At 43.6% G+C, this 14,119-nt stretch overlaps 1 protein-coding gene across 3 annotated transcripts in view; it reads right to left on the bottom strand.

The window, feature by feature from the left end:
* Nucleotides 1-364: 364 nt before the first annotated feature.
* The window catches only part of LOC113026547 (CUGBP Elav-like family member 2), a 29,701-nt gene continuing 15,946 nt past the window's right edge, over nt 365-14,119 (bottom strand). For 2 of the 3 annotated variants that reach the window (XM_026175460.1, XM_026175462.1), the window contains exons 3-13: nt 12,551-12,633; nt 10,775-10,823; nt 10,219-10,353; nt 9,214-9,293; nt 7,824-7,985; nt 5,790-5,853; nt 3,086-3,223; nt 2,369-2,497; nt 2,082-2,258; nt 1,788-1,934; nt 365-544 (exon numbers count right to left, since the gene is read on the bottom strand). In XM_026175460.1, the coding sequence (XP_026031245.1) occupies nt 417-544; nt 1,788-1,934; nt 2,082-2,258; nt 2,369-2,497; nt 3,086-3,223; nt 5,790-5,853; nt 7,824-7,985; nt 9,214-9,293; nt 10,219-10,353; nt 10,775-10,823; nt 12,551-12,633 (1,292 nt within the window). In that variant the 3' untranslated portion in view covers nt 365-416. The remainder of the gene's footprint in view (nt 545-1,787; nt 1,935-2,081; nt 2,259-2,368; nt 2,498-3,085; nt 3,224-5,789; nt 5,854-7,823; nt 7,986-9,213; nt 9,294-10,218; nt 10,354-10,774; nt 10,824-12,550; nt 12,634-14,119) is intronic. The other variant, XM_026175461.1, reaches the window with a different exon arrangement.

Below are 14,119 nucleotides of genomic sequence, written 5' to 3'. Positions count from 1 at the left end.
CTTGTGACCTAGCTTCAGAAACAACAACTGATCCTTAGTCAACCTGTCTAGCTTGACCTGAAGGCAATGAAATGGCATGGAAACATCTGATGCTCTCCACTAAATACAGTGACACAAAATACCTCCAGCGAACACTGACTCCAGTGATAGTCATAAATAATCATATACATTAAAATACTAAATCAGACTCAAATTACATGACAAAACCGCAGGAATGAAATACAGCAAAAATGTGGAAAGATCATTGCAAACATTTTTTTTTCTTTTTTAAGGAATAGGCCGAGTCTCCCTCCTGTGATGGGCTTCTGTCCCCTTGCCCCACTGAGTCTCTGCTGTGGTGACCTTGGCTGGAGGGTGAACTTACCCTAGCAGTGCTAGCTTTAGAGCTGGGGAGGGGGAAGGCCCCGGGGCTAGGATCAGTAGGGTTTGCTGTCGTTCTTGGAGCGTTTCAGCTGAACCTTCAGCCTCTTCATGCCAATCTGGAAACCATTCATGGCCTGGATGGCAGCTTGTGCAGACACAGGATTGTCATAGCTGACGAACCCTGAGAAAAAAGAAAAACTAAACTGAATACATTACAAAACAGCAACTTAATGCCAACATTTCATTTCCATATCACCAGGCTGACCATCACCCCCTCTCCTTGGCATCTGCCTTCCTGTAGCCAGACAGACTCCATCTTCACCATCATGGATTGCACATGGTGAATGTAGTTCTTTTTCTGCTCTAGAAATCCACTAAAAGTTTAAGAGCCACTAACCAGAACCTCCAGCAGGTGGAGTACTGGTTCACGTGCCTCTATATCAAACGGACAGCAGAGCAAAACAAGGACTGCAGTCACTACCTGCAGTTCACAACAGGAAAGCTGGAGCCCATCCACAGGATGAGGAAGTGACTGGAGAGGTTGCAATCTTTCCCTTTAAAAGCACAAACCATGAAATAACTACCAGAAAAATCTAATTTTAGCTAAACTGAGTGTTTAGTGAACCTTCTGACAAAATGTACAAAATAATTTCCATATCAAAGTTTAAATGTGAATCATATTTGCTGCATTGGGTGTTTTCGTAATTTATACCTCAAAAGTGTATTGTGTAATTTATTTTGGTTTTAAGGGGAAATTAAACAAGATGACTCATCAGTTTTACACATATTTGGACACCATGTGGCTGGACAGGCTGCAGAGGAAAGCCACATGGTGTTTTAATTTTCTCTCTGCCAGTTAATGTCAGAGAGAAGGGTCACAACTATAAATACTGCCTTGTGAATCTGAGATTTAGAGGGCAGGAAGAGCAGCATGTCCAACAGACTGCTGTCTCAAACCTGCTCTGACAGAGAGACTGACGACCTTCTGTCCCCAAGGCCATAAAACTATTCAGCTTCCCTCAACTACAGTCAGAGTTACCTTTATTCTAGCACTTTGATAGTGAACTGCGACTTAGCCATGTTAACGTAATGCACAAAAGCATGTGCATTATTACATACTCCTCTTCAATTTTTGCACCATTTTCACTCACTGCTTTAAATTTGCATTTGAGGTGGTGTTACATCACAATACTGGTGTACTGCTTGCACTCAGTAAAACACTAATGCAAATGATATTTAATACCACCTCCGGTCAGACATACATGCATGCATCTAATCCATTTACATAGAAAATACAAGTATCAACATGTTCATCTTTACAGAGCACTTAGACTCCATTTAAACTTTAAATCTGCAGTGAAACAAAGCTGCTATGCCATTAACTGATGTAACCAGGGAAACGCCAGCAGTGTCACCACACTTACCAAAGCACTTGCTCAGATTGGTCTGTTTGTCAATGAAAACTTTGGCGGAGACCACATTTCCAAAAGGCATGAACATCTGCAGAAGATCCTGGTCCCCACACTCCTGGGGCAGGTGATAGATGAACAGGTTGGCGCCCTCTGGCCCTACTCCATTTGGTAAGAAATTTTGATACTCTAGTTAGACGTGAATTCAAATGCACACAAAACATTTACTGTAAACATAAAAGTTCATTGCATTTAGGAAGAAACTTCTGAAAATTCTTATTGAGTGATGTGTGCCAGGGATCTTCTCACCTTCCTTCTGACTGCCAGCCACACTCTGCTGAAGGAGAGACTGGCTGTAGAGGGCGGGCAGGGCAGACGCTGTGTACTGCTGCATCCCTGAGTAGGCCTGGGTTAGGGCATCCATAGAGCTGACTGCTGACCCGTTGGCCATGGAGGCTCCCAGACCCCCGTTCATGGCCCCCATACCTGTAAGAAGCAAAAGTTTAATAGTACCCATTGAGCATGGGGACCCAACATCAACATGCATCTTCCTTTTTTTTGGCTTGTATCCAGTTTTTAAATAAGGAGATTCTCACCACTGACGCTGCTGGTGAGAGCGTTAAGGTTGTTGAGGCCCACAGAGGTCCCAGTGAGACCTTGCAGAGTCCCCAGAGATGCCAAGGGGTTCACGGCAGCGGCAGCACTGGACCCTGCTGTTGACCCAACTGTTGACAAATGACAAAAAAAAAAAAAAAAAAAAAAAAAAAAAGATATTCTTAAAACCTTACATCTGCCTCACATTGTTATGGTTATAGAGGAGGACATGGCAGAGATGAGGCAGTTAAAAATCTGTCTCACAGAGAGGAGCGGTCATTAGTAAAGCAGCCATATGTTAAACTTAGACAGATGGAGCCAATGTATATTTACACAGATTGAAGGGAAATGGGGGCTCTCATAAAATTTTTATATGTGGGTGATTAACTCCCATAAAGTAAATGAGGAATGGCTGAGGGCTGTTAGGCAAATAGTAGATGAGGGAGATTTGCAGAGGAGAAGTGGCCCGACTGTGGACATGCACTGTACACCTCAATCAGCGAGAGAGTGAATCTTTATACTTTAGTTAATATATTATACATGAATTAGTACACAAAGAGCAGAGGTGGCGACTCAAGCAATTACAGCCAGGCCATGCCAAAACACACCCCTAACAAAACTAACTAGTCATGATGCTGCCATGGGGCTCGACTCACAGAACTGTTGTATGTATTGTACAGGCAGCATTCAAAATTCATCTCATGTTTGTGTTTAATTACCTGGACTGGCAAGAGCTCCCAGGGCACCGCTGCTGGTAGACAGAGCGCTGGTGGAAGTTGGGCTGGCAGAACTCTGAGCTGCAGCTGCAGCGGCAGCTAATGTGGCCAGGTTCTGCAGCTGAAGTGGATTCACACCCGCTGAGAGTACAAAGACACGCGAATTATCAAAGACTGAATTTTTCTGCATACAGCATAAATTTGAAAGTAGTCATGGAAGAAATACATAGATTTTAAAAGCAAAAGAACAAACAATGAATTTTTAAAGTTTAAAATAGGATGTGCTGCCATTCATTTAAAAGCTTTCCTCTATATTAAACTGCTTGGATATTGGGAAATTTACCATCACCAAATCACATTCTCAGATCTCAGAGAATGCAAGATGGACACGGCTGTAAAACCTCATATTTTTCTTCCATTTACCATTTTGGAGATTTAAAACCAGGATGGCTCTGACTTAGTGACAAATGTCATCCTCATACAGTGGCTACTTGTCAATTACAGGGTAGGGCCACATTAAAAAAAACAAAAAAAAAAAAAACAAAAAAACAAAACGCCTTGCTTTTTGAATGCTGGCACAATAAATTGACAAGAGAAGTCGCCCCCCACTGGTCATGAGGGAGAGTGCAAATTCAAGCCACTTAAACCTGGATCGGGAAGCTATTTTAACATTTTAAATACAGTATATTACTTTAGCATGACCAACAAAAGAAGCAGACTTGATCTATCAAATCCATCTAATATGAATTCCAACTTGAAGATTTATCATTCGTTTTAGCACCCCATCTGTAGTTTTCAAGCTCTTCACATTGGCTTTTAATATGACCAAGGCAGAGGGATGAGCAGTTTGTCTTCAAGCAGCCGGAATAGGCTGAAAATAGCATTATTGGCAATTAGCGTGCCACTGATCTGAAAAGAGTAATGTAATTTAAGGTACTTAAAAGCATGTGGGCGAAGCGCAGCGAGACAGAGGGCTGGTGACATGAGCAGCACAGCTTGTAGGGGTGGGCGATAGAAACGATATAAATTTGGCCAACAATAGAGATTTTGACTATATCGCTCTATCACGATTGCGCATGTTGATGTCATCAAGCTGCGCCTGTTTTGGTTGAAAGCATCGCAGCGGCTACAACCATTATCATCTGCACGTCATAGACACCTCACCTCCACTACTGGAACTTCAACATTATGCACTCCATACTGTATAGTAATGCCACTGTTTTGCACATGTCTCAACTCTGTATATTTTTATATATTTTATTTATTGACTATTTAATTTGTAAAATATGTGTATACACACACACACACACACACGCACACACACACACACACACACACACACACACGTACGTAGAAAAACATTTAGTATATACATCCAGAATTATTATTTTTTTTGCATATACTATTATATATTGTACATATATTTATTAGTTTCAGATTTAGCCATTCGTATACTTTGCCTGTTTATGTTATTGTATTTTGCACAACTCTGTTGCTTGTGAAGCTCGCACACAAGAATTTCACTCGCATGTGCTGTACCAATGTACCTGCACATGTGATATGACAATAAAAAAGTGATTTGAGTGATTTGATTCAAATTATGCCCGGCGACAGTCATAGCAAAGAGATGAAGCACTTTTGAAATATGGGGAAAGCCAAAAACTGCGCTTCCTCCACTTCCATAACATTGATTCATTAATGTTGTATTCTCTCGCAGCTGTTCTATTCCCATGTTGTTGCAGTATATTAATAACTAACCTTGTATTGTGGATGAATAATCTTAATTGTTCTCCTGACTGAAGTTTGGCCCCTGTATAGCATCCCGCTATGCGATTGCATTTGTCTCTAACCACCAGAATCCCTCACGTTAACTTTTATCGAGTGGAAAAAAAGTTGGCGTTCATCCTCCAGCTTCACTGTGCTAATGTTATGCTAACATAGCTGTGTCGCTAGCAATCACATAGCACAACATTATATACCAGGTAGTCCAACTTCAGTAACCCTGCAAACGCCACTCCTGTTTAGTTTTCTGTCTTCATTTATGTTGGAAGTGGTAGCAGAGCTGTACGTTTTAATTAGTTTAAAAAAAAAAAATCTCTCAGTCAGAACATGGCATGTCATGTTTAAGTGGAAACTAGCGAGCTAACTTCCTGCTAACTTCTAACTCTGTTAAAATTAATAAATTCTGTTTTCATGGATGCCTGGATGTTAAACTTAATTGTTACACCCGATAAAGCAGCAACGCTGATGATTTAATTAAAGATGAAAGAATTTAGACCGTTTTTAACTCAATGTTCGTTTGACTTTGGGACCTGAAGGGATGGAGTTTTGGACCCAGATTACGCCGCAAAGCTCCTCACTACGGCAGCCATAATGCTCTGACAATCCATCAAGCCGTGCAGCTTGCCAAAGTTGTACTAAAACATTTTTTAACATAACGCCAAAATCGGTTCGAGGTGAGTAAGCACAACCAGAATTCATACATAAGGCACACTCTCGATTTTTGAGAAAATTAAAGGATTTTAAGTGTGCCTTATACTGTGGAAAATACGTTATACAGAAGAATAGAATATATCGAGATATATATCTCGTTACCGCACGTGCTTCAAATTATATCGCGATATGAATTTTAGGCCATATCGCCCAGCCCTAACAGCTTGTTCTTTTTGCATTCCTACGACTCGTAAACTGATCTTCTGAAACTCACCTCCTAGCCTTTGAATACCATTGAGACTGCCTTGGTTACTGAGAGAAGTGGCCTGCTGGAGCAGCTGTCAAGATATGAAAGAAAACAAAAGTCAAATCTAGAAAACAAAATTAGATCAGACATGATAATTAATATTATTTTTTCCTAACATTATTAAATCCTCTTTAAATTTGGGGACTAAACTATTCATCCATCCATCCATCCATCCATCCATCTTCATCCGCTTTATCCGAGGCCGGGTCGCGGGGGCAGCAGCCCAAGCAAAGAGGCCCAGACCTCCCTCTCCCCAGCCACCTCCTCCAGCTTATCCGGGGGAATACCAAGGTGTTCCCAGGCCAGCCGAGAGATATAATTTTTCCAGCGTGTCCTGGGTCTGCCCCGGGGCCTCCTCCCGGTGGGACATGCCTGGAACACCTCACCCAGGAGGCGCCCAGGGGGCATCCTTGTCAGATGCCCGAACCACCTCAGCTGGCTCCTTTCGATGTGGAGCAGCAGCTGCTCTACTCTGAGCCCCTCCCGGATGGCCGAACTTCTCACCCTATCTCTAAGGGAGAGGCCAGCCACCCTTCGGAGGAAGCTCATTTCTGCCGCTTGTATCCGTGATCTCGTTCTTTCGGTCACTACCCACAGCTCGTGGCCATAGGTGAGGGTAGGGACGTAGACCGACCGGTAAATTGAGAGCTTCGCTTTTACACTCGGCTCCCTCTTCACCACGACGGACCGGTGCAGCGTCTGCATTACTGCAGCCGCAGCCCCAATCCGTCTGTCGATCTCCGGCTCCCTTCTCCCATCACTCGTGAACAAGACCCCGAGATACTTGAACTCCTCCACTTGGGGCAGGAACTCATCCCCGACCCGGAGTGGCCACTCCACCCTTTTCCGGCTGAGAACCATGGCCTCAGATTTGGAGGTGCTGATCCTCATTCCCGCTGCTTCACACTCTGCTGCGAACCGTTCCAGTGTGAGCTGGAGGCCCCCACCCGATGAAGCCAACAGAACCACATCATCCGCAAAAATCAGAGATGAGATTCTGAGGCCACCAAAGCGACAGCCCTCCGCCACTTGGCTGCGCCTAGAAATCCTGTCCATAAAAATTATGAACAGAACCGGAGACAAAGGGCAGCCCTGGCGGAGCCCATCACCCACCGGGAACGAGTCCAACTTATTGCCGGCAATACGAACCAAGCTCTTGCAAGGGTTGTATAGGGATCGAATGGCCCGTAGCAAACTATTCACTGTTTGTCTAATCTGTGGAAAATTATCTGATGCACAGGAACAACTCGGGACCAAGATTTATACTCCATGTCATTATTTTGACAATGTTAGCAAGAGGCAACACATTTTGACCAGAAGGCAAAAAGTTATGTGAGGTTTAAATTAAATAAACGGCACGACAGCTTTTACAGCTTCATGCAACAGGCTCAATGTCTCATTTTTGTCCCAGAAACATAAAACGCCTCAGCTGTTGCCATCTAAGTCACATGTTCTTTGGCTCTGAATTAGAGAAGGCATATGCAAGTCACATGTCAGTGTCCTTTAGCCAGAAAACAGTTCGAGGAGGAAGATTATTCTACTCTGAGCCAAGTTTCAGTTTGTACTTTTGGTCAAAGTATTGTGCAATATTCAGCTTACACAATGACCTAATACATTTTCAGCTTGCAACAGATTATTTTATTACTTAGAACAATATGGTTGGATATGTCATACACAAAATGGCAGCTGTGTTTCCAGCTAGAACAGTCATTACCAAAACTTAACAAAAAAAAAAAAAAAAAAAAAAAAAATATAAAAAAAAAAAAGGGATCACCTGACCTTAATATCCTAACACAGGAACACATTCATAAAGCTTGGTGATAAAATTCTTACATGCACGCTCACGCACCCACTCACCCACCCACGGGATAGATTGATAATTATCAGGTGGTTCAGTGCTCTCTACCAAGTGTATTCTGTACACTCAATATATTTAAACAGATAAACTATAAAGGTTTTAGTACATTAAGGCTAATCTGTGTGTTCTTTAATAAAACTCACAGCCAGGTACTGCGGTGAAAGAGTCCCCAGCCCAGCCAGGTTTCCCCAGGTGGAGGCGCTGTTGAGCTGCTGAATCTGCTGTACTAGCTGCTGCTGCAGGCGTCGCTGCTCCTTATCTCTCTGTGTGTCAGCAAACTTCACCACCAGAGGTGAGGAACAGCCCTGGAGCGGTGAAGAGTTAAGAGATGTTAGACCGGTTCAAAAGCACACCAAGTTTATTTACCCATGCAAGGACAGTCACTGCATAGGGATTTTTTTGAATTCGTTTTTTTGTTTTGTTTTTGTTTTTAAAGGGGGGAGTGGGGTGGGTTTGGTTCCTCTATGCCTCAAGATAGTTGTATGCCTGTTGCATTCATATCAAAGCTAAAAGAGAGGACATGTGCCATGCATAGCTAAACCAGGCCACATTCCAAATAAATAAAAGCACAGGACAATGGTGCAGACGGTGAATCATTTAAGCACGTTAAAGAGTTTAATCGAGTCCACAAATAGGCAGACAACAGATGGACAACATTAACAATAAATAACATTCAAACAGGGATATGTCAGACATTAAGAAAAATGCATTACAATACGGAGACTCTCGCAAACAGACAGTCACATGTTCAGACAGACGCATGGACAAGGCATGCGGTGCAAAAGTATTTTAAGAGTTGAGAGCCAGATGGGGACCAGGCTGGTTAGGGAAAATGGCTTCTGCACCAGCAGCAACTCCCACAGCAGCTGAGAATCGGGGAGTACGTGATTGTGGGGGCAGAATAGGTGGCACTGCTACTGCCCCCCCCCCAGAGTTTAATCTGGTAGGAGGAGTGTTATGTTTGGTTGGACTCCTAATTAGACTTGGTCTGATGCTTCACTGGGGAGCCTCTGACCTGCTAGCTGTCAAATTACCACTGCTCTACTTCCACAAAGACTCCATTGGCTATATGAGTACACAGACCCACTTTTTAAGAAGTCTAAAAGGGGAGCTGTTTCAGTCTAATTTTTTTTCCTGATAACCTATATTTGATAGTGTGGATTCTTTTCCCCTGTAGTCCAAAATACAGACTAATATAATGGCACACTAATGGGTAGGCTCTGTTATCAGAATCAATAAGTGAAATGCATTTAGTTCAGCCCAAAATAAAAGATGACAGCACTTTTTGTGTCCTGTTAGTTCTGAACTCAGCAGCTATGTAAAAGGCAATGTTTCGAGTTTTATTCAATTATTCTGCAGATGACAATGTAATTTTGTAATTAGCAAGAGTGGTTTTGGAAATGACTCATGCTTTGTGATGAATGGATGCCATCTGCTTGGACAGGTTCCTCATCTTTCAACACAAGGGGGCAGCAAAATGTATGGGGAAGGGGGGGGAGGGAAATGAGAAATAGGTGCTAAGGGGTACAGTACCTCCATAGTTTGAGAGTGATGCATGGTTTTGATTGCATTCTGTGCCATTGCCCTGGTAGCAAATGTGACAAACGCACAGCCTGTAGGGGGGAAACAATAGGAGAGGGGGAGGGGGGGAGGGACAAGAAGAAACAAAAACAAGACAAAAGGTTTGGACAACTCGTTATGAACCCCAAAAAAAGACATTACAGTACAGAGAATGGCAACTCCCAAGCACACAGAACCACCCTCACTGGTTAGCACATGAAGAAAGAACAACAAGGAGAACAGTAACACGTGTCAGATGAGCGGTGATCGACAGATTAAATTGCCACCCAGAGAGGCTCGACTACGTGATGTCATGGTGAGACAGTCAACGTGATTATATACACAGAAAATGCACACATAAATACACACTGAAGGGCTTTGATTTACTAAAATATGCAAGGCCTGCAAACATCAAAGGCTAATAGGGCCCGTTTCAAATTGTAGGAACACTGCGTACGTATACTAGAAAAAGAGCAGAAATTCATAGCTAGCTGTGTCTTCTGTGGGATTTAATCGTATATAAGCATCGACGCTAGAGCCTCGTGCTGCCTGCTATCTGAGGCTTTATTCAGCAGAGTGCTATGTAGGAGATGCGATGACAGGCTAATTCCAGCCTTTGTAGAGTGTGATGAAGGAGGCGGTAAAGGAGGAGCTGAGCTGAGCCGCCTGCCAGCTGAGCCTACGAACACCGGCAGCCAGCGGTTGCCTAGGCGACGGGCCATTGTGGCGGACAGCAAGTGCAGTGGCCCTTCACTGCGAGTTGTGGAGGCAGAGTGTCACAGTAATGGGAGGATACACTATGTGGACAGAAAAAGTGCCACTGGAGGTGAATAGCACTTGATCTGAGGGTGCCGGGGTTGCAATGAAGAATCAGGGAGGGGCCCTGCATAAATACTTGATGAGAATATGTACTCTGGTGTGCTGAACATGGCGGATGCGCGGTGCTGAACATCATGTCCACACCGAAGGCACGCTTACCTCTGCTCTGACCATCCGGTCCCCGAAGTATTCGGCACTCTTCGATCTGTCCGAAAGACGAGAACATCATTCTGACCTCGTTCTCACCGTATTTCTTTGAAACCATGCCGACAAAGAGTTTTCTGTCTTCTACCGCTGCAGGAAGACGAAAACAGGAAGGCTATTTAGTGAAACCCAAACAATTATGGCGCTGTGAAAGCAGCACTTACATCAGGTGCGAAAATCTTGCACCCCTCTCTTTCTTGTTCAAGCAAGCGCTCTCTCTTTGTCATGCTGCCACATTTTCTGCCTCTCACTCAGAGTGCCAGCCTTTTGCACAAATCTCTGCGACTTGCCGCTTTGTTTTCCTTCTGTCTACTTCTCTAGACACAGAAGTATATCATCCTGTACCAGCTCTGCTCTTAAACCACTGCACTATATAGATGCTGTGTACTGCTGTCAATTTTACCCTTTTCAAATCTCACACCCCATTTGCCTTTACCTAATCCTTCTCCTTACAGGTTTTCCTCAACATCTCCATCTCATGGCTTACGTCATCCTGCATGAATCCACTTACCACTTGTTTTCTCACTGTCAGCGGGTTTCATCTGGATAGGATGATGCATCTAGGGGGGAAAAAAAAGAAAATGTAGGGAAACCATTCACATCTGTCACCATTATAAACTCTGTTATCTCTCATCATAAAGGCCTCATGTCTTCACTCATCCTTCCATCTTCGAGCATTTCTCCCCATCTCTTGTTTTGTTCTTTTGCTGTAAGACCATCATCCCTCACCGCCGCCAGATTCAGGAGGAAGTGTCTAAGAGTTGCTGGTAAGGGATCAAATTCTCCGGTATCCAATTTCACTTCTCGCTGTAATGTAGACTCGCGATTGAACTTATCGATTGCTACTGACAACATCCCTCATCTTCTATAGAAGAACTCCGTTTGACAAGCAAGCTTCTTTGGTATTGCTTTCGAAATGTACAGTGAGCTTCAGGTTTTGTTTCTTTTTTCCCTTCCTCCAGATACAAGTCTGTCAACACCCAATACACTATTGGATCACATACAAATAGAACAAGGTGTGGCAAATCTGAGCTGTGAAAAATCTCATTTCAGTCAGCATAACATCTCTGAACATGACGCTTGTTCTCAAGCTTGTTATGTGAGAAAGTGGAGGCAGAGCAAATGCTGTCATTTCATGCCACTTAATGAACAATTTTCTCCAAGAAGACTGAACTTCAAGTGACTACATCTATAGCACACTGCATGCCATGTGACGCGAAAGAAGAAATAAATCTAGCCATGAGATGTCTGAGCAGGTTGTACTTATGAAAAGTGGTGGGTTTGTTTTTGACAAGCACTAAGGAGAAGCAGACAGATGGCCTGCTCAGTGTGGGGACTGGCTAGCGTCACTGACCAAGTAGAGAGAGGCACAGAAGGGAGAGAAAACAAACAGGGAAACAAGCTTTTCCTCTATCACGCAAATCAAAAATCAGTCAACTGCAGTCAATGCCAGTAACAGTAGGACTCAGGAATGGGATTTGAGAGCTGAGCCGTTAGACCACACTTTGTTTGAAATGTCTGCCTGATTGATAGTCTTCCAGAGAAGAGAGCTAGGACATTATTCTCAGCCTGTGAGACTCATTTATCAGCTCGGTTCAATATTTACCTGCAAGCGCACTGACAGTAGCTCTTTTTACTGAAAGACTGGACTATTGGTTTCATCGACAGCTGGGGTTGTTGGGTATAGATTAAATTGATTGGAAAGCTGGCAATACAGAATGACGTATAGACAAGACAGTTTTGTGGATGTTTAACAAGCCACTGCACTTATTCCAGTTGGCTGGACTTTAATCTCACTAGAAGATCGGGTTAAGTATTAGGGGACCACATTCTGTCTCACCGGGCTGCATTGTTAAAACGGGGGGAGAGAGGGAGAAAAAAAAAAAAAAAAAAAAGGACGAAAAGAAAGCCTTCAACTTGCCTTCAGCTCCTTTCCTGCTTCTAATTTTGGGGAATAAAAATGTAGATGTGCATCAATAATTCATGAGTACAAGCATTAATAATTTGTTCCACTTTGTGGCAATCGGGTCCTGTGTCTCAGTGAATAACCTGCAGCCTGGTCAAGCAGGCTTTACCCGATACCTGCACGCTTAGCAATTCAGTGTGCCGAGGTTCAGGCCGGTCCTAAGTGTCGCGTAAGTGATAGTGGGGGTTGAGACATTTCTCAGGCTAGACAGGCGTTCAGTGAACCGAGAGCTCATTATCGGCCAGCGTACAGCTCACAGCCTGCATAGGGGATGTAGTGGGGCTCAAGCAGCTAAAAGCAGCCCATGCTGTGCCTACTCACCCCACTTAAGGTCTTTATGTTGTGCAGTGCATTCTGGGCCTCCAGTGCAGCTTTTCTTGTATAAAAAGTTACAAAACAGCATCCTGCAGAGTGAAAAGAAAAAATAAAAATAAAAAAAATAGGGACAAACAATGGGTGGAGGGAGGGAGGAGACAAAACTGCATTAAAAACACAGCACACAGACATTAAATGTAATACCATGACTGCTGCAGAACAGGAAAGATGCTAAATGGATGAAAGTACTTTCACCACATATCATATTTTAGAAGCACGTGACAGGATATTCTTAGCGCCAACTGTTAGATGGTGCACATACACCATGTAGGAGCTGGCAGCGAGGACAAAGGAGTAATGAGACAGCTGAAGGATGTGACACAGCCAGAGAGAGTACCACAGGGTTAGACGGCTGTCAGGAGGCACTGATGTGCAGTCGGCAGGTCAACTCAGCCCAGGCCAACACATTACATTGAGTATATTGCTGCATTACATAAGAATCCAGTCCCATACATGTGTGCATACATATAAACATGAGGCATGAAAACAGCACAAAGAAACAAGAGGGAGTGGGAGAGAGCAAGGAAGAGAAACCATGGGAGGAGAGAGTTTGTGGGGGAGGGGAATGAAGAAAAGAGCGTTAGGAGGGGAGGAGAGGGAAAAAAAAAAAAAAAAAAAAAAAAGCCTCTCATCCTTCCGTCCCAGTAGACCGCCAGTGGCGTTCCAGCCTGTCAGTTTCACTGGGCTGGGGAAGTGGAGCACTGCAGCGTCTCTGACCTACATAGTGTGTATTATGCTGTTACTGGAGCTCCCAGGCCACGGGGAGGGCTGTTGAACTCTAATATGCATCAAGCTGCACTCTCCTATCCCTCCCTCTCTCTCCTCCTCTCTCACAACCAGCTGAGCTCTCCCTTTCTCTACTGCTAAGCCCGTTCTCTGATATACTGGAGCTAAATAAACCATCCGGAGAGGCGTGATAGTCATCAGATGATTTTTTCATGACCTGCAGTAGGCATGACCTAAAAAAAAGAAAAAAAGAAAAAAGAAAAAAAAGAAAAAAAAATAGTGCAAATCTGGTGATTTGTCAATTGATCTGCACCAAAGTAAACAAGCAAAAATGGAAGTAGGATTACAGCACTTTCAACAAATAAATTAAACAAAAGCAACATGATTATATAAGAGTTGGTTGGAGAGTGGCATTGTGTGGCATGCAAATAAACAACAGCCAGACTATCAGTAGGTCATTGATGAAACTGCAGTAGGAAACAAAACTACTGTGAAAGGAGGCCTACAGTGAAACTGAGTGTAGAGGTGTTGTTGCAAAACACATTCAACTTCACTTGGCTGGGTGAAAAACCTCCTGTGATCAGGCCTGATTATCTAATAGAATACATTAACATGTCCATAGGCCATCACAGCTGACACTGCATAGAGCAGGGGAGGGGTGCTGCTTAAACAATAAGGAGCTTTGAACTCTTCAGCCTCCCAAATGAACTGCACAGCGTTGTGTGTATATTTATACACACACACACACACACACACACACACACACACAGCATTATAAGAACCCTGGGG

This window comes from Astatotilapia calliptera, chromosome 7 (genome assembly GCF_900246225.1).
Source record: "Astatotilapia calliptera chromosome 7, fAstCal1.2, whole genome shotgun sequence".
In the NCBI taxonomy this organism is placed as follows: Eukaryota; Metazoa; Chordata; class Actinopteri; order Cichliformes; family Cichlidae; genus Astatotilapia; species Astatotilapia calliptera.
The sequence above is the reverse complement of the archived record's forward strand: the minus strand, read 5'-3'. Positions and strand labels throughout refer to the sequence as shown.